The sequence below is a fragment of the Lissotriton vulgaris genome, chromosome 8 (genome assembly GCF_964263255.1).
Source record: "Lissotriton vulgaris chromosome 8, aLisVul1.2, whole genome shotgun sequence".
NCBI lineage: Eukaryota > Metazoa > Chordata > Amphibia > Caudata > Salamandridae > Lissotriton > Lissotriton vulgaris.
In genome coordinates, this window is record NC_141696.1 from 1,238,920,227 (window position 1) to 1,238,938,582 (window position 18,356).

General features: G+C 44.1%; 1 protein-coding gene across 1 annotated transcript; it reads left to right on the plus strand.

Annotated features, from left to right (window-relative positions):
* The first annotated feature begins 743 nt into the window (after positions 1-743).
* HMGB1 (high mobility group box 1) lies at positions 744-18,040 on the plus strand. The gene is made up of 5 exons (XM_086935149.1): positions 744-931; positions 3,543-3,701; positions 3,972-4,117; positions 9,768-9,942; positions 16,895-18,040. Exons 2-5 carry the CDS (start codon positions 3,555-3,557, stop codon positions 17,057-17,059), a joined length of 633 nt encoding a protein of 210 aa, XP_086791275.1. The 5' UTR covers positions 744-931; positions 3,543-3,554; the 3' UTR covers positions 17,060-18,040.
* Positions 18,041-18,356: the final 316 nt, after the last annotated feature.

The window sequence follows — 18,356 nt, forward strand, 5'->3', positions numbered from 1 at the left end:
CTAATGCACGTTGTCGTGTACAATGTAATGTTTTTGCTCATCCAATAATCAGGAAGAGACTCCTGCCTAATATATCTACTGTGTAATTATTAAATGCAATAAAATCTGTTTACAAAAAAAATCAAACTGAGGGAGAACAGAGTAGTGTTATCAGAAAGTGAAGGGTGTGGAGCATGTGACTTATTGTTTAGACGCAGGCAAACAGCAGCACAGATTTTACAATGAAATGCATCAGCGAGCTATGAGTGATCAGATAGTCATGTATATGGGAGAGCGAAGGGTGAAGAGTGTGTGATTTAATTTTTAGAAACAGGGAAACGGCTGGGTGGACTTTGCAGATAACAACCAGTGAAAAAATTAAATATGCATATAAAATATAAAATGGCAATTAAAGTCATTATGAAACACAAAGTTAACACAAAGTCGTGTTACTGGAGAGTGGATAGTTGTATATGTGCATAATTATTATCAGATATAATAGCTATGAAGTTTGCTAAGAGCTAAAATATGTCATAGCACAGATACGCGGCATCGCATAGCATCCAATGGCACTGCATGGGCTCTCATAGGCTTCTGTTAAATGCAATACAAAGTCTGCTTCACAGCTGCAGTCTGGCTGTTCTTGCAGAAGAGCGTCTTTTGTATTTGCGCGCTGTTTTCGTTTTCGATGACGACACTGGAAACTGTGTCCAATTGGCGACGTCCCCTTGTCCGGACAATGGGAGCGCCTCCGCCAATTAGAAGGAGGGACGAGAATGTGCTGTCCAATGGGCACAGCGCTCCGTAGAGAGTGATGTTACAGCACTGACAGAGAGCGAGACCAGCCGAAGCCTTGTACGTAGACGAGTCCGCTCATAGCCATTGCAGAACATTGAGCCCCATAGGCACAGCATTAGCCGCGTGTAACTCGGTGCGTGCCTTACGGAGAGTGGTGAGTATGGTCCGGACGCAGAAAAAGTAGAGTGCGCGGCTACGCGGGCAGGTAGAGAGGCTGTTACGTGTGGCAATATGCACACAAAGGCACAGTGGGTGACGCAGAGAAGCTGCGGATGGTAAATTACCTCACTGGCGCAGTCTGGCAGATAGCGCTCTTATTTTAAATCATAACATTTGAAAACGGCGATTGTCACCATATGTGGATGACTGACAGCGTACGGTGGGGCTAGTATGAGTGGGTCAAATAAAGGCTAAGCTGCTTGCTTACATGACTTGGCTAGTACGAGTGGTAAGCGACCAAAAGGCACCGAATATGCTTAGTATTCAGACAGGAGGCTAAGTGCGGTGAAATAAAAAAATAAATACTAATGGAGGAAGAGGAGTGAGTTTTAATGCGGTTCACGGTTTATCCTCCAGCCAGGGCGTTGTTGAGGGAAAGGACATAAATTACCTCAGCGAAGCTGCGCTGCTTGTAACATGGCTGCCTATGGGAGTCTATAGAGAAAACAAGGCGCGCGCGGCCGCCGTGGGCAGAGGGAGGAGGGGTAGGCTCAGCCTGACAGGATCACTTCACAGCAACTTTTTCAGACCCGCTTTTTGGCGGCTTCTGGCGGTTTTAGACAGGCTCCGAGGGTCCAGACGAGAAGCCTCGGCTCTGGTCTACCCAACAGTCGGGTTTTCCCAGGCGCGGGTGAGGTTTGTGACCGTTTGTGGAATGCGACGAGCAAGCGCCCCTCCGCCTCGGCTTCATAACACAGCTGCTGGGCGCGCGCGCCCCCGCTTTTCTCGAGCGCGCGCGCCCGCCGCCTATTACAAAGGGAAATGGGGAGCCATATTCTGCCTGTGCGAAGAGCTGCTGGCGGCCATTCCGTGGAGCCGAGTTAGGCGGCGGCGCGCGCCGTCTCGCTCAATACAGCAGCCCGTGTAGAACAGGGTACTCTATGTACATTGCATTGAACTGCAGCGCAATGCGATAGCTAGGCTCCCATGCGCTGACAAGCTCACACAGCGCCCGTTCCACACTGATAGTACCAAAGGGCGGCTTCCAGACACCATGAAGCCTTTCTCACAAAATGGATGAAGGAATTGCCGATGTTGTTGACCTTTTTTTTTTTTTTTCGCCTTTTTTTTTTCTTCCTTCCTCTTGTCTCTATCTCAGCGTCGCCCGCATCCATCTATTTGTAAGGTAGCTGTGACAGATACAGCAAACGTGGTACCATACAATAACACAGTTTATGGACTTTATACAGTAAAGTGAAATATGTAGGGTTAAGGTGCCCAACACAGAAAGAACACTCACTGTCCTTGACGGCGTGCTTTTAGTTTTCGACTCTGCCGGTGTTCTTTAACACCACATTTTAGAACATCCGACTACTGCATTTAATATATTTGCTTTTTCTTAAGGAGATGAATGAACTATTAGCTTCACATATATTGTTTTAAAGAGTGGTACTGTATACTTTTTAGGAAGGTGCAGTTAAGACACAATAGTCTGCATGTCAAGCTTTATAAGCAGAGAAGGATTTTCGGCTAACGTCACTACATAACGGATCGAAAGTTTAGGGAAATAGTAGTTTTCCACCTCAATCTCACGTGTTTGTCACGGGGGTGAACCTTTAAAACCTTTTGTATTCCAAACTATTTTCCCTTTAACTTTTACTCAGCTGCGGAGGTCCTCGAGACGTTGCAGCCACACTTCGTGGTAAAACTTAGTAGTGTTACGACCAGTGGATACATTGCGTTCCTGGGTATTGTTCACTCAATCCATGAAAACCGGACGTGTGTTGTCAGAGAACTGAAGTCTGCTTTTGTCCAGTGCCATTTGGTATGCGGGGGAGAGGGGTATACTGTACTGCGGCAGCGTTCTCTTGACAGGACTTCAGTTCTCGCAGGGCTATTAGCTGCCTTCAGTTTGAGCGTTGATGGCATCACTAAGTCATCTTATCCGTAAGTGTGCACCCCGTGCACCACCCTTCAGCCCAGGGTAAGTACCCTGGCCCAGTTTACATCAAAAACGATTTGCGTGTTAGCATTAACAAATTACGGATACCTAATCTCGGGATATGAATTGCATAGTGTTTTCTTCTGTTGAGGCTTCATCACCGAGAGCGTGGTTAATCCTGATGTCCTTCGATTGCTAACACTTTTCAGACATCGCTTTAATATGATGACTCAATTTTGTCGTGACCTTATTTATAGGAATGAACCAGATTCTAAAAGTTAGAATGTAGTCATGTACAGTAAGAAATGTGGTCTAGTTTTCTTTCCACTCCTGCCGTCTTTACCTGGACATTTCAACAGCAAGTTAGCATCGAGTTTAAAGAGGCGCCGGGGATCCTCCATGGATCATACATAGGTGTGAAGCGCCTTGCCTTGATGCTATTAGATTAAAAAAAAAATTATGAGCACTCCACCACTTGTACATTTTTACACTAGTTACGATTTTAGTCTTCTCATTTCTGGCTTATGACGTTCAAATGTTCTGTGTGACATTTCTAAAGTGCATCATGTGTTAAGTGTAGAGAAAACACTTATTTAGATCGTTTGGTATGTGGTGAATAGTTTTACATTCTTTTTCCATTTTAATTTTAAATAATTTTCTTTAGAAATCTTACACAATGGGCAAAGATCCTAAGAAGCCAAGGGGCAAGATGTCCTCCTACGCATATTTTGTGCAAACCTGCAGAGAGGAACATAAGAAGAAGCACCCTGATGCTTCTGTGAATTTTTCCGAATTCTCCAAAAAATGTTCTGAAAGATGGAGGGTAAGATTAAAGTTTTTTTTTTTATCTGGGTATTCACACCTGTTTTTAATGCCAGTCGTTTTGGGTGTTGGTTGTGTCTGTTGCAAGACAGTTTTATTGAAGTATAAATGCTGGCAACATTGTTAACATTGAACTCTGGTACATTTGCTTCTTATGCATTTAACACAAATCATTTCCTACCATCTTCACACGCTTATGAATTCACAATAAAAACATTATGTATAGTTTGACATGCAATGCATAATGTTTCTTTCTTTCCTGTTCACGAAGACCATGTCAGCTAAGGAGAAAGGGAAGTTTGAAGATATGGCAAAGGTAGACAAGGTGCGTTATGAAAGAGAAATGAAAGGCTATGTGCCACCTAAAGGGGAATCCAAAAAGAAGTTCAAGGATCCTAATGCACCCAAGAGGCCTCCGTAAGTAGTATGCTCTTAATATATATCCCTGTGATTGCCATGTTTTCCGAAACTCTCTTTCCATTGCCTCAGAAGAGTTGCACAGGCTCTATAGTGGCTGCAAGATGACAGCAGCGATATGAACATTTTACTTCATGGTTCCAGTGTTGGTGTTTTATAGATTAACGTTTAAATTATTCCCAGTCATGGACTAGAAGTTTTTGTGAGAAATGTTTAAACAGCAGTGTACGTAAAATACTCATCTAACATTTTAATACTCCTCTAGCATTGTGTGGCGTATGACTCAAACTCCAGGCAAACAATTGGAGAAGCCTAGAGCTCCACTCGTAACATAAACTTCTCAGCTCAGTTATTAATATTTCATCAATACAGCGCTTTTGAGTGCCTCTTGACAGGAGACATTCCCGAAACCACAACCGCCAAGACATTGTAACCCCAAACCGATTTGTCAAGTCATGGGTAAAGGTTTTCTGAATCGTGTGAGATTTGAGGAAATGCCTGTTCATAGTAAATAAGTAAATGGCCCTACATATTGTTCTCTTCCTTGATCAAGGAAGGGCCTAGAGTTGACACGATTACAGGTTATCTGCTGTGACTTTTACGAGTTTTTATAAGCTGATTGCAGAACTTCCACCTAAATCAATCACCTCAGTCACTGGTTTTCTAAAACCGTTGTTAATCATCAGTAACATGTTTATAGTATCTTATACTTTCTTTTCTGCTACATCACTAGCATATTTTGAATTATAATTTTCAAATGAGTTCTGTGACCCAGGAGCAAACTATTTTTTATTTAAGTAAGGCATCACTTATTTTTATTTTTTTTTTTTTTAAATTTTTGAAAACCTTTATTGTGCATGAGAAAGGAGGACAAATACGGGCCTACAACCGTCAGGCCGGCCACGAAACAGTTGAGCACGAAAGCAAACAATTGAGGCCCCCCCCAGCGGTATCAGGCAGTACAGCAACAAATAATAGCAATTACACAAAAGTGAATCAAGCCGCCAAGGAGGAGGAGCAATGAAGGTTAATTTTAAAAGGTTTGTAAACATAAATCGATAAAAGCAAATCAAGGAGAACTGAGTCCATACAGTCCGCTTACAGTACATACAGGCAGCAATAAACATGGCAATAATAATAACACCCAACATCTTGGCGGCACAATTCCCAACAACAGAAGCATCAGTCCACATCTACATACCACCCACAGCGCTACCCGCTCCACAGAACCCTCATTACAGACCCAGAACAAGGAAAGGAAAAATTATAAAAAGGACATAAAGAGATACCATAGAAATTAACGAAACTAAAACATACCCCCCCACCCTACACACATGCAGAGGCTATGGCCTACCCCCCCCCAGCAGAGTGTCTGTCGCCCCATAAACCCGAAATGTAGTAAGAAAGAGAAAGGGGAAGAGAAAGGAGAAGAAAGTAAAGCCAAGATCGGAAAAAAGCATATAAGAAAAAGCGTCTCATTCGACATATAGGGGGAAAGACAAGTGTGCAAACTAGTCGAAGACCCCCCAATAAGGAAAAGGGTGGGGAGGAGCCAACAATAATCAAGCTCGCTAAACTAGCGAGCAGACAATAATTAGTACCCCAAACGGAGCTCCAAAATTAAAAGACCTCACAACAAATATAAACAAATAGCCCATCTCCAGACCCCCGTGCCACCCAGGACCAGGGCCCTAAAAAACCGAAGACCAGCAATAGGATATTAGGACTGCGGCCGTGAAAGAAGAAACCATCGGAGATGCAACAGTGTTAAGCCGGGGGCAGCAGGCAACTAAGATGGCCGTCCCGGACAAAGGAGGACAAGGAGTTAAAATGGACGCCACCCTTTACTGGCAACCCCCCGTCCCAATAGTCGTTATCGGCAGGTCAGACACCCCAGAAATCAACAGAGCCGATGGCTCGCCAGGTATCAGGATAGTCAATAGGGGCTCCGATCGTGCCGTGAACCATAATGCAGTATCGCTAAGGAGGCGTCGAGAGCGAGAGCTAAGCGCTACCTAATAATTCCCAGCCAGCTAGAAGATTCAATGCGTACTTTGCGGGCGGGCCACACATTTCCACACAGCAGTGCGATCCCAACCCCCCTCAGGTAGGAAAGCAATGTAGCAAGCAAGCAGGCTAGCCCTGACCCGATTTCGGATGCCCGTCAGCCCCCAGCATATTACAAGTGTCGATTCCCCCTATCAGCAAAGGAACCAGATGGAAACAAAGAAGAAGGGGGAGACTCACATGCACAAAATGGATGGCACCGCCTACCCAATAATGCTTTAGTTATATTAAGGGAAGCATCCCCCTCAATGGAATAAGCAGAGTAAAAAACGTTACAGGTCAGGTCATCACCAGGCAATCGGCAAGTCATTGTGCGAAGGATCCTCAGCCCTGACCAGAGCGCCGAAAAACAACCAGACATGGCCATTGCCGTGCACTCCCCTCCAGCTGGACAGAGAAGCAAAATGGCCAGACCCAACGATAAAGGCATAGAGGAGGAGGATGTGAACACTCCCAATCATCAGCAATAGCAGTATCCAGGTGGCAAGTCGCTCCCCCCGCCACAAGGTGATACATGTTCCGGAGCCTCGGAGAGAAAGTCACAGAGGCAGGGAGGGGGACCAGCGCCCGGGAAGGCTCTGGGGGGTGCCACTGTGTCGAAGGAATAGATACAGTTGCAGGCAACAAAACGGACAGCGACCTTGTAGCAGTTTCCTCGGCAATAACGGAACAGACGGCTGCACATCCAGGGGCCGGTCGCACATCTCCATGCGCGTGGTGGAAAGCAGTCACTTGGACAGGGATAGGCAGTGGCAGCGGGGGGGCAGTCGAACCCAGTCCCTTAATATGTGAGGTAGCTCTCACCATCTTTCGCTCCAAGATGTGGGCTTGTTGCCGCCATGTCTCTCGAAGACTGAGCAGGGCAGCCAGGATGGCACCATAGGTCGGCTCCCTCTGTGGTAATAGCTGACGTCCATCGCACGAGCATTCCCCCCGGTCAACAGCCGGATCCTCCGTAGTGAGGACACTGCACGGAGAGAACAAAGAGGCCGCCATCTTTCTCCCACGGGGAAGGGGGCGTCCTGGTAGCCCCAGTAAAGAGTTCACGGTGCAGAGGTGGGGGGAATGGCGTCGCCAACGAGAGCCGAAGGAGCGAGAGCCACCAACAAGCCAGCGGCACGCAGGTCCAGGGCAGGGCAGGGTGAAAGATTACTCTCCAGCCAGCTGTGCGTGTAGGCAGCGGTAAAACAACACATCAAGATGGACTCCGGCCCGCCCATAATCAGCAAGGCGGGCGGAGTCCGTCACGACTGGAATCCAGTGTCTCTCAGAGGCCGGGCGACCCAGCGGGAACCTTACCGCTGTAGAGGGAGACGATGTAGTCCGTAGCAGCAATCAGTAGCGCTCCTGCCCCAGCCAGCGCCACTGCGACGTACCCGGCCGACAGCGCTCAGCCGTGTCCAGTGCCAGGCATACAGCTCCCGGTCCCGGGCCAGAGTCGGGGGGCCGGAGAACGGCTCGAATCCATCATGGAAATAAGCGGCGGAGGTCTCAAAAGAACGCCAACGACATCCGCGCTCAGATGTCTCCGTTTGGGCGAGAAATATTCAGGGTTAATGCCAGGAGATCAATGCAGGATAGTGCGGCTCGCGGAGCTCGGAGCTTGCGCGTCCGACCCGGTCGCCATCTTGGCTCCTCCCCCCTAAGGCATCACTTATTGACTTCTAGATTGTATTTAATTCTTCCCTAAAGAATCAAACCGTCCCCTTACCTGGCAGGGTCACGTCATGTTTGTTAATGCCCACATCCTCATCATCAATAGCCTTCTTTGTAAACATTGGCATTCACTAGAAGGAATATTAACCAATTCACAAAGCACAACTGTTTGAACACTGATGAGCAAATTAGGCTAAGAAGTGCAGAGAATGTTTTTTTTCTTCTTTTAGAATCAAATAAGGCACTCACTTTGCGTCACAACTCGCCTCTTTATCCAGCTTCTCTTATCGTAAGTAGTAGTTCACAGCATGCTTTTAAATAAAGCAAGCAACTCAAAGAATTATGCCAACTTTGGTATTGTTTCGTAAATTCACATGATTACTCGTGACAAAAAAAATCTTATAGTGGGTTAAGGGGATCAGGGCTTATGAAGCTCCAAAAGTTTAATGTTGAAGATGTAAACAGCATGAGGAAGATAGATGAGCTATAGCAGCGCTTCTTAACCTTTTGAATTCTGTGGACCCCCCCCTAATTTGCTATGTGGAAGTCTGGGAACCGCACAATATCATTTGCTATGATTTGAACCTCCAAAACCACAAACAAAATTAAAGAAATACATGTACATATATTATGAAACTGTATTTGATTCACAGCGCTATGCGAAATCGAAATTTTATTGGGAAGACTGGAGCTTTTAAAAGTGTAGTTTTATTACTAAAAGACTAAGGGCCTGATTATGAGTCTGGCGGTCCATGGAGCACCAGACTCCCGGCGATGGCAGTCGGTCAACGCCGCAGCAGGGATCAGAGATCCTTGGCAGTGGCCTGAGGGCTGAAATATGCTTTGTGGTGCCCTGAGCCACAACCAAGCATATTATGACTTTCCTCACTGCCAGCGGTGTCATGGAGGTTCTTTCTCCATGTAACCACTGGCAGTGAGGAATGCAAGGGGGGCCTACAGGGCCTCCTCTTGCCCTTGTGCACAGGGGTGCATGAATGGGGGCTCATGTTGTGTCCCCCTTTATTTTTTCACCCCATTTCATGTACAGGAAGGAATGCACAACATGGTGCATTCCTTCCTGTGCGGGAACGTGCACTGGCGGTGCAGTTTAAGGCTGCCAATGACCCTCTAAAAAGCATCGCTGCAGGACCGCCACACCACCCGCCCCACAAACCACAAACATACTTGTAATCTGGCGAGCAGGCAGCTGCGAGTCTTGGCAGTGGCGCACCGCCCGTTCGTGCACCACCAAAACTCCTAATTAGGCCTTAAGAGTTGCTAGATGGTAGCGTATCACTGTCTTGTTTTTTTGTTATAATGCATGCTCTTTTTTTCTTTTTTTCTTGAAGCATTCCAGTGCTTCTTTAGAAGCCACCAATTGGCCATTCTAAATTCTGTTTGCTATGCTTGTGCTGTTACGAATCAAGATAAAGATACCTAATGTTTAGGTTACATTTTCAAATTCTTTAACAGTGTTTTAAAAAATACAATTTTGCTTTTCGATCCATATGTACTTTCGCAGTCTTTATTTAATTGTCTAAACTGTGGTGGATCACTTACTTAGATGTTGTGGCCAGCAGTCTAAGAACTGCCGGGCAACATAATAAAGGTTAGTTGGTTTCACAGTTAATGCTACTTATGTATAAAAGTTTTCAGGCGATTCTAGACCTGGTGGTTGGGAATATACACAACAGAGTTGGAGCACTGACCTTACTTAAAGTAATTACCACTGCTAACTATTGCATGGCTTGAAGGTACTTGGCAAACTGTAAAAAAAATTGCCATCTGAGTGTTTATTTTGCTCTCATAGATTGCACCGCATTTTGACTCCCTCACAGTTTTTCGGTTTTATTTTTCACCAGTTTGTGTTGTCTTGTACTCCACATTATGATGGACCTTTCTCAAGTAAATATGCTTCTCCTTGCAGGTCTGCATTTTTCTTGTTTTGCTCAGATTATCGTCCAAAAATCAAAGGGGAGCATCCTGGTCTAACCATTGGAGACATTGCGAAGAAACTGGGAGAAATGTGGAATAACACAAATTCTGATGATAAAGTGCCCTATGAAAAGAAGGCTGCCAAATTGAAGGAAAAATATGAGAAAGTAAGTATAAGCAAAACTGGTCATACTGGAAGATGGGCCTTTAATTTCTGCTTTAAATTAAGTTATACATGCACAACAGCTTTGAAGAAGCATTTTGTTTCAAAATGTTTCAATGATGGAACTAACGCGCTTCAATGTGCGCAAATTCTTTATATGAGATTTAGTTTGAATTATTTTACAAGATTATCAATTGCAATATCGTATGTTGCATTATAGAAGGTGAAATGGTTATCAGTATTTGTCTAAATTATGAGGGGGAGCCATACAAGAACCATGCCCACATCCATATCCGTCTTTTAAAATTCATGCTAGTCAGAGTTTTGGTGACAGTGCTGAGGGACAAAACATTAATGCATCAAGCAGCAGAAAATCTACCCACAAGTACAAGTGGCTCTAAGAGGAAGCTCAAAACCCTTTGAGCTTCACCAATAAGTAGATTACCTCTAGGTTTTGTGGCTGTGTTGTGTGGGGTTGTTTATTGTTTTGCTAGCAACCTAACTTCTCCATTGTGCTCCCCACACATCAAATACATAGGGGATAGTTTCATAGCTTATCAACGTTAATTCATTTTATAATTAGTTTTAATGACTCTTCAATGTGGTACAGTACTAGTATCCGTGGAATTTCAACTTTAATGCGGCCTATAAATAAAAAAGCACTACTCCGAGCGTGTGGCCAGAGAAACATCTGCGAGGATGCCCAACCCCCATTTAAAGTGGCTAATGACTTTATCAGAGTCCCAAACTGTGATTATTTATGCTTAGGAGTCTCCCCCAAGACCAGAATGGAGCGAGATATGAGAAAGGTGTATTTTGATTCTCAGCACAAGTTGAAACGACCTATAATAAATCTTCAAAACCTACCTGCTTTGGAAGAGCTGAAGACCCCAAATCTCTTCAATTGTGCTCTTTCTCACACACTTCTCATCCCATTGCTGGGCAGACTATTTCTTGTCCTCTAGCCTGCTCTTCCACATGTACTAACCAATGCGCCATGCCACCTCCCCCATACTGCTTGTGAGGTGGCGGTATATCTTGGTTCTCCGCCTTTCTCTTTTAAAACGTGAAGGCCCACTTGACCCGCATGGGCAAATTTTGGGGTTGAAAAATGACTACCTTTTTACAGACAATTTGAAGTGCGGGAGATCCCTAAACAAATCCCCCTACGCACGGAACTGGTTTTAAATGAACCTCGGACCCAGAGCTATTAAAATTTTGAATCTGGTGATACGAGCCATTTTAAGAGTTTTCTTTTTCACAACCGCCCCACACCCGCCATTACTGATCACTACTGCTCTGACCATTGGTACGCCTCCAGGTGGAGTAAGCACAAGCACTAACCCAATGATGATGCAATCACGTTTTAAAAGAGAAAGGCGGAGAACCAAGATATACCACCACCACCAGCCTCTGTAACGTGAATGAGGGTTTTTTATCGGTACAGAGTACGAAAACTTCATAAAACCCTGGTTACGCAGGACAAGTGATCCATTCCCCACTTGATTGTTTGATATGTAACAAAGCACCATATTGGGCATGTGAACAGTGCACCCTTGTGCTCAAACATGTTCTGTTTGACTTTGTGACATATTTCATTACCTGACGGGGGTTAGTCAGGTCTGTCTAGGGTCGCATCATTTTTGAAAATTGTGAGTACATCCACAAAAAGCGGAATACATTTAGTATTTGATTAGGTGTGCATTCTCCTGCCATATAGTGTTAGGCTTGGATGTGTGCAACTTGTTCTTCTCCGAAGAAGTCTTCGAGTCACAAGGTATAGTGACTCCACCTATTACTGGTAATGTGCATGGGACCAGTTGTTGGCCATTTTCCTCTTCTTGCAGGGAGGTACCAGCCCTAGGAGGCACTGCACAGGCTTAGCCTCAAACGCAAGTTCCGCCCTTCCACGGAACCGTGCTACTACCTCAAGCCAATACTGATGTACTTCTGGGCATCCCCACGCCAAATGCATGAACATAGTATGGGCTCCATGACATCTAGGGCATTAATGCGAGCGGGAGGCATCGATACGGTGGAGCCTCGCCGGAGTCATATACACCTGTTGCAAGAAGTTCTAGTGCAGCAACTTCAGCCAGGCATTGCAAGACACCTTGCGTGTTAGCGTACATACTCTGACCTACTCCCTCTCCAGTAACCACGCCTGCAAATCCTTGTTCCAAGCATCCACGCCCTAAGCGCCAAAGACCCCAAGTCCTTCCTGATAGCCTTGTACAACAGAGACACCAAACTACGTCCCCCTCCACATGTTAACAAAATGTGTACGGTCTCAGTGGTCCGGGGCATACCCGGATATGTGGGCCATGTCACCATAGCCACTTCCATCAGACCAGCATATTGTAGATATTGCCCTTGTGCCAAACCGAACCCTTCACACGCCTGCTCAAATGTAAGGTAGGTATCATTAAAAAAAAAATTCACAATAACCTGCTCCGCTGTAAATCAGGCGTTGAAGCACACTGGAGGGACATTAGGTTCCTCCAGTGGGAACCCCATGATGAAAAAGTGAATATCCCTGGTGGTCCGCGCTCGCTAAGGCATGTCCAAACCTGTGGATATATAGTATGTGAAAAGGGGCCGAAAATAGCACGATCCTATGGTGCTGTCGTCATAGGCTTTGGGGGTAGTCCTTCTTCATGCTTATTTCCGGGCGGCGGCAGTGGATTGAGTAGGTTCATGGCGGCGAGTCGTTACGAGCAAATTGCCGTAGCGTGAAGAAGGCCTCCCCCGCTAAGCCTATGACGACAGCACCATAGGATTGTGCTATTTTCGGCCCCTGGAAATACTAGGGTTGCAGACACGGAAAAATTCCGCTATTTTTTAATAATATATCTTTTCACACACTATATATCCACTAGTTTGGACACGCCTTAGCGAGCGCGGACCACCAGGGATATTCACTTTTTTGGTCCTGAAGAAAGCTGCATTAATAATTCGAGACAGCTGAAACATGTCGACCTAATTCTTAAAGGATATAAGTGGTCAAGAATATTACCACTATTAATATCCAACACACTGTTTTTAGCAATATTAGCTGACCACTAAATAAAGTCGTTTTTGGTACCGCTGATATTTTTTTAAACCTCACTATCACTTGCACATAACACATTCCTGAAAACAAATTTTTTTTTCACAATAACCTGCTCCGCAGTAAATCAGGCGTTGAAGCACACTGGAGGGACATTCGGTTCCTCCAGTGGGAACCCCATGAAGAAGCATGTCACCACTAGGGTGAGTGAGGGTTCTTCTTAACAAAATATGAGTTATTGTCTTTGTCCTTTTGTATGTGTTTCACTCTTTTCCCTATCTTCAGTTCTGATATTACCTCGTCACTGATGGTGTGAGGTTGTTTTCCTGGTGTTTTTGGCTTTATTCCCCTGACCACAGCACCGACAAGTCACTCTAGTTGTTTTTTGCTGCCACATTAATTACCTAGAGTTGCTGGCATTCATTAGCTCTCCGCTTTTTTCTAACACCTACACCACAAAGTAGCCCTTGTCGGAACAGACAAAGTTACTGCCTTGTATTACCTCCAGAAACAAGGCGACGCAATCACACGGGCTGTCCGCGTTGGCACAGGACATTTGGCATGGGACACTCCACCACCAGATAAATCTGCTGACGGAGTAACTACCGGGGGTAGAATGAATTTGCAGACATGCTCATCAGGATTCGGCAACAAGTCCATGAATGGGAACTCCTCCCACAACTCCTGCTCCTGTACTTTCAACCTTGGGAAGTCCTCTTTTGTAGATCTCTTCGCGGCTGTGTAAAATGCTGAAGCTTTGTCTCCAGGTTCCCACGGTCCATTGGCAATGCAGTATGAATGAACTGGTCAAGTATATTTGCCTATGAGCTCCCTCCTCCTCTCCCACTATTTCTGTTTGTGGTCTGCAAGCTTAAGCAAACATCCCTCACAGACAACCCTGATTCACTACCCTTCTCGACCTGTCCGTAGTTCACCACGAGAAGCTACCCAGCCAGCCAGATCTAACCCTGACCCACGGCACCATCAGGCACCAGAACCCCAGACAGATCAATCTTGCAATTTGGCTCCTGAGGTCTTAGTTTGACTAGCTCATTCTGCCCCCTGAATGTATAGCTATCCTTAAGGAGGCGTGTAGACCCACTGCACGTGCCTGTTATGCCACCAAATGTAAGAAGTTTGCCCATCACTGCCTTCCAAACACACTGACCAATTAAACCTAGTGGCCTAAGACATAGTCTGTTACCTGCTGCATCTGCAAATGTCAGGAGTTGCCTACAAGTCTATCTGTCTCCTCTTGGCATCATTTCTAGCCTATCTTCAGAATAGAGAACACTCTTCCTTACTTAGTCCCAGTCCTCAAAACATTTATGAAAGGGCTTAAGCGATCAATTCCACCCACAGTACCCCTAGCCCCACTTTGGAACCGTAAAATTGTCCTCACTATACTCATGGGCCCTCCTTTTCGAGCCTCTTGATTTTTTCCCTCTCCAGTTCCTCTCTTGGAAAGTGGCCTTCCAAGTTGCCATAACACTCCTCAAAAGAGAAAGGGAGCTGCAAACTCTTAACCTCTAAGAACCCTACATCCAATTACAGTGTTAGTTGTACTTGGGACTAATCCAGAGTTTATCCCTAAGGTGATATCCCCTTCCACCTTTAACACACTATTGAACGACTGGTGTTCTTCACACACCAGGACTCTGTAGCAGAGAGGGCTCTTCACAGAGGTCAAAAGAGCCCTCATATACTACATTGATGGAACAATGCCTTTTTTGCAAGGCTCTTTTTGTCTGTTTCTTTAAACCACACAAGGGCTTTGCATTCTCTGAAGCAGGTATAGCTAGGTGGTTAGTTAAGTGCATCCAGATGTGATATACCAAAAGGCAATTGCCTGCCCCACATAGGCTTCACTCTACGTGCAAGAAAGGCGCCTCAATGGCGTTCCTTAGTAACATTCCATAGCTGACATATGTGAAATAGCTACCTGGTCCACTTCACACATGTTCACTAAACAGCACGTTGCAGCCAAACATTGGACAAGCTGTCTTGTGTACAGAACTTAAATCCTCTGCAACATCCTGCAGCTGGCAACCGCCTAAGGGAGGCCTGTTTTACATGCCCGCTGTATCTACAGCTACACATGCCACACACGGAAAATGTTACCCTGTAAGCATATGTCCGTGGAATGTAGTGCTGTAGATTCGTATGTGCCAACTGTCCTCTCTGGAAGCCTTTGGTTGATTTACAGTACTGCATGCCACAAATAGATGCTGACATGGTAATTAACATTTTCATCCTGCAACTATACCTGAGCCGCATTTGCTAATGCAAGCAGCTATGCCTCAAAAGGCTAGGAAGACTTGAATCTTCTGTAGTGGTGATCTGACACCTATGGCTCTATGGCAACCTCAGAAAAGTGCTGCTCTCCAAATACATATAGTACAATACTTTGGAATCTGTCTGGGGAAAAAAATATGAAAACCTTACTATAGAGGAGAGACTTTCTACCAAGAAGTTTAATTGGGTGGCAGTTGCTGAATCCAACCATAAATGTATCTGATGCTTTGATTCAGCTTCTAGTGCTGATACGCTGTTGTCTAGTCTCTAACCTGTTCGGTTAAGTGGCCATTCTTTTGAGTTTTCCCATTGTGCTTTAGTGGAGGGCGGATGACCTTGTAAGCCTTTTCCCTGTGAATGAAGATCTCATAGACGTATAACAAGGGGGGGGGGCACTGTTCCAAGAGTAGGATGTGAATTATCACCCACTCATCAAGAGGGGAGAGTAGGAGTGAAAGGGAGAGTTTAGAAAGAAAAAGAGAGAGGCAGATGTGCATCCCCGGTCTCAAGGAACTAGTCCCGAAGGGAGTCATGTTTCATCACTGGGCTTATGCTCCTCGTCGGGCCGTCGCTGCAATGCCTGACGGGACACCTATTGGGAGGGCCCCTTTCACTGAGATCTTTTAAGAGAAAAGCCGACAGGTGAGTGCGGGTATGTGGGCTAGAACCTGGGGTGGAGGGAGTGAAGTGCGTGCTGTAAAAATATTTAAAATACCTAAGGGTATCCACAGAGAGACTTTGAAAAGGTGTCCCGTTGGGAAGTGTTAGGGCTAACAAAAAAGGCAAGACCTTACCCTCTCCTTCGGGACTAATTCCTTGAGACCAGGGATGCACATCTGCCTCTCTTCTTTTTTTTCTCTCTAAACTCTCCCTTTCACTCCTACTCTCCCCTCTCGATGAGCGGGTGATAATTCACACCCTACTCTTGGAACAGTGTCCCCCCTTGTTATATGTCTTATTTGTGGAGCATGGACATAAAGAGGAGAGTAGGAGTGAAACCGTAGTTCCTGGTCAAGCCACCCCCCCCCCCTTCTTTTTTAGACCTAATGAAGATCTCATGACTGAGGAGGCAAAGGGATTTGTAGTTCTCCGCTGTGTAACACATAAACTTTTCCTTTATTCTCACTTTGGTTCTTAATGGCGTGGTAGCCGATAAAGGATTTATATCCTGCAGCTATATGTAAATTAACATATTTTCAATTTTCACACATGACCATGCGGCCCACTGGACCTACAGATTCCCCAAAAGGAGTGATATCATTCCTGTCTTTAAAAGTCCATCTTACCCCAGAGTCCAATTGCTTTGCAATTCGTCCAAGAGTGAGTTCATTACAAAGGCCCGAATAAGCTGTGTTTTTCAGATTCGTTTTCTTCTGATTTTTCTAAGAATTTTTTTTTTATCTTGCTAGCAGAGAAAAACTTGCAGAAAATGCATTTGTGGATTAAGATATTTGAAAACCATTTTCCCTTTGTAAAAGTGATGCAGCATCCCTAACATGAACAGATTTTAGCACTTTATGGCTATAAATAGTTCCATGATGGAGAATCACAATTACAAACAAGGTTATCGTATGCCTTAAATTTTAGGTAAAATTTGTCTCTACATTTGCAGGATGTTGCTGCTTATCGGTCCAAGGGAAAGCCAGAATCACCGAAAAAAGTAGTTGCTAAGGTCGAAAAGAGCAAGAAAAAGGAAGAGGATGATGATGATGAGGATGAGGAAGATGAAGAAGACGAGGAAGAGGAGGAGGAAGAGGATGAAGAGGATGATGAATAATGACATTTCTTTAATAGCATTCATTTTTTTGTTTGTAAAGCATTTCTAACCCCCTTGTACACAATTTACCCATTTTAAGGAAAGATTTGAACTGTAAGGCTGTGTATGATTTGTTTTTAAACTGTACAGTGAATTTTTCTTTTATATAGTTAACACACTACCAAATGTGTCTTTAGATAGCCATATCCTTCAGTGGTGTTTCAATAGCCACTAACATTGCCTAGTACAGTGAGGGGGGGTTGTAAATCGGCATGGAGGTTTAAGCAAGTTTTATGTTGGTGCACAGCACAAATTAAGTTTTATACATCCATTTGCATTTAATGTTTTTTCCTTCAAAATTGTTCTGTTAACCTAGTACCACTTTGTAATTGCAAAATGTTGCAGCTGTTTTGACATTCTATATGCTTTCCCGAAAACGCAATATTCTAAATGCTTCTCAAGAAATACATATTGTATTAATATTGTTCTTTCCATAGGTTGACCTGAATTCCGTAGGTCAAGCTGAATACTTTTGAAACAGTTGGATGGAGAAAAATTGTAATTTTTGTGTTTGCTACCAATTAAGAATCAAGTGCATTACCACGGGCTTTTTCATTCTTTAGAATACATTCTGTATTACAAGCATGAGCTAAATATGATGTACAGGTGTGATGAAGTTTTATTGAATTTTTCCCTCCAGTTTGTTAAAAAAGACATTCAAATGACTTGAATATCCAACATTTGACTGGATTGGGTATATTTCGGTGTAGACCTACTTTAGTGCATTTTTTCAGGGACTGTAGAGGGAGCATTTTTACAACATGATACCTCTAGGAAAATATTTAAAAACGTTATTGTGGGCTTAGGTAAGTGTAATTTAAATTGCAGCATTATTAAATTACATGGCCCACATAGGAGGGTTTTAATTTGAGAGGCTTGTTTCTTGTACCGTTTTGTTAATCTACGGACATTTACATTTAATAAAGATGTATATTATCACAAGTTTAAAGTTCTAATGAGATGTATTTTCCTAATTTATTTATTATTTAATCTTGATTTTAAATTGATTAAATTTCCCTGTGCAGGAAAACGTATTACATTTGGTATTAAATGTATTTTGGTTAAGCATAAATATTGGCAATCTAGCATTTTTATATTTTTTTATTTACAGAAATGTAATTTTTTTTTAAAGTAAGATATTTCTGACAACTGTTTAAATGTATCCATGTGTTTGTACTTGTATGTATATATATTTGCAGAGGCAACAGTATTTTAATTTTAGATTTCAGTGAAATTGTTATATTTTAATCGAAGGAAC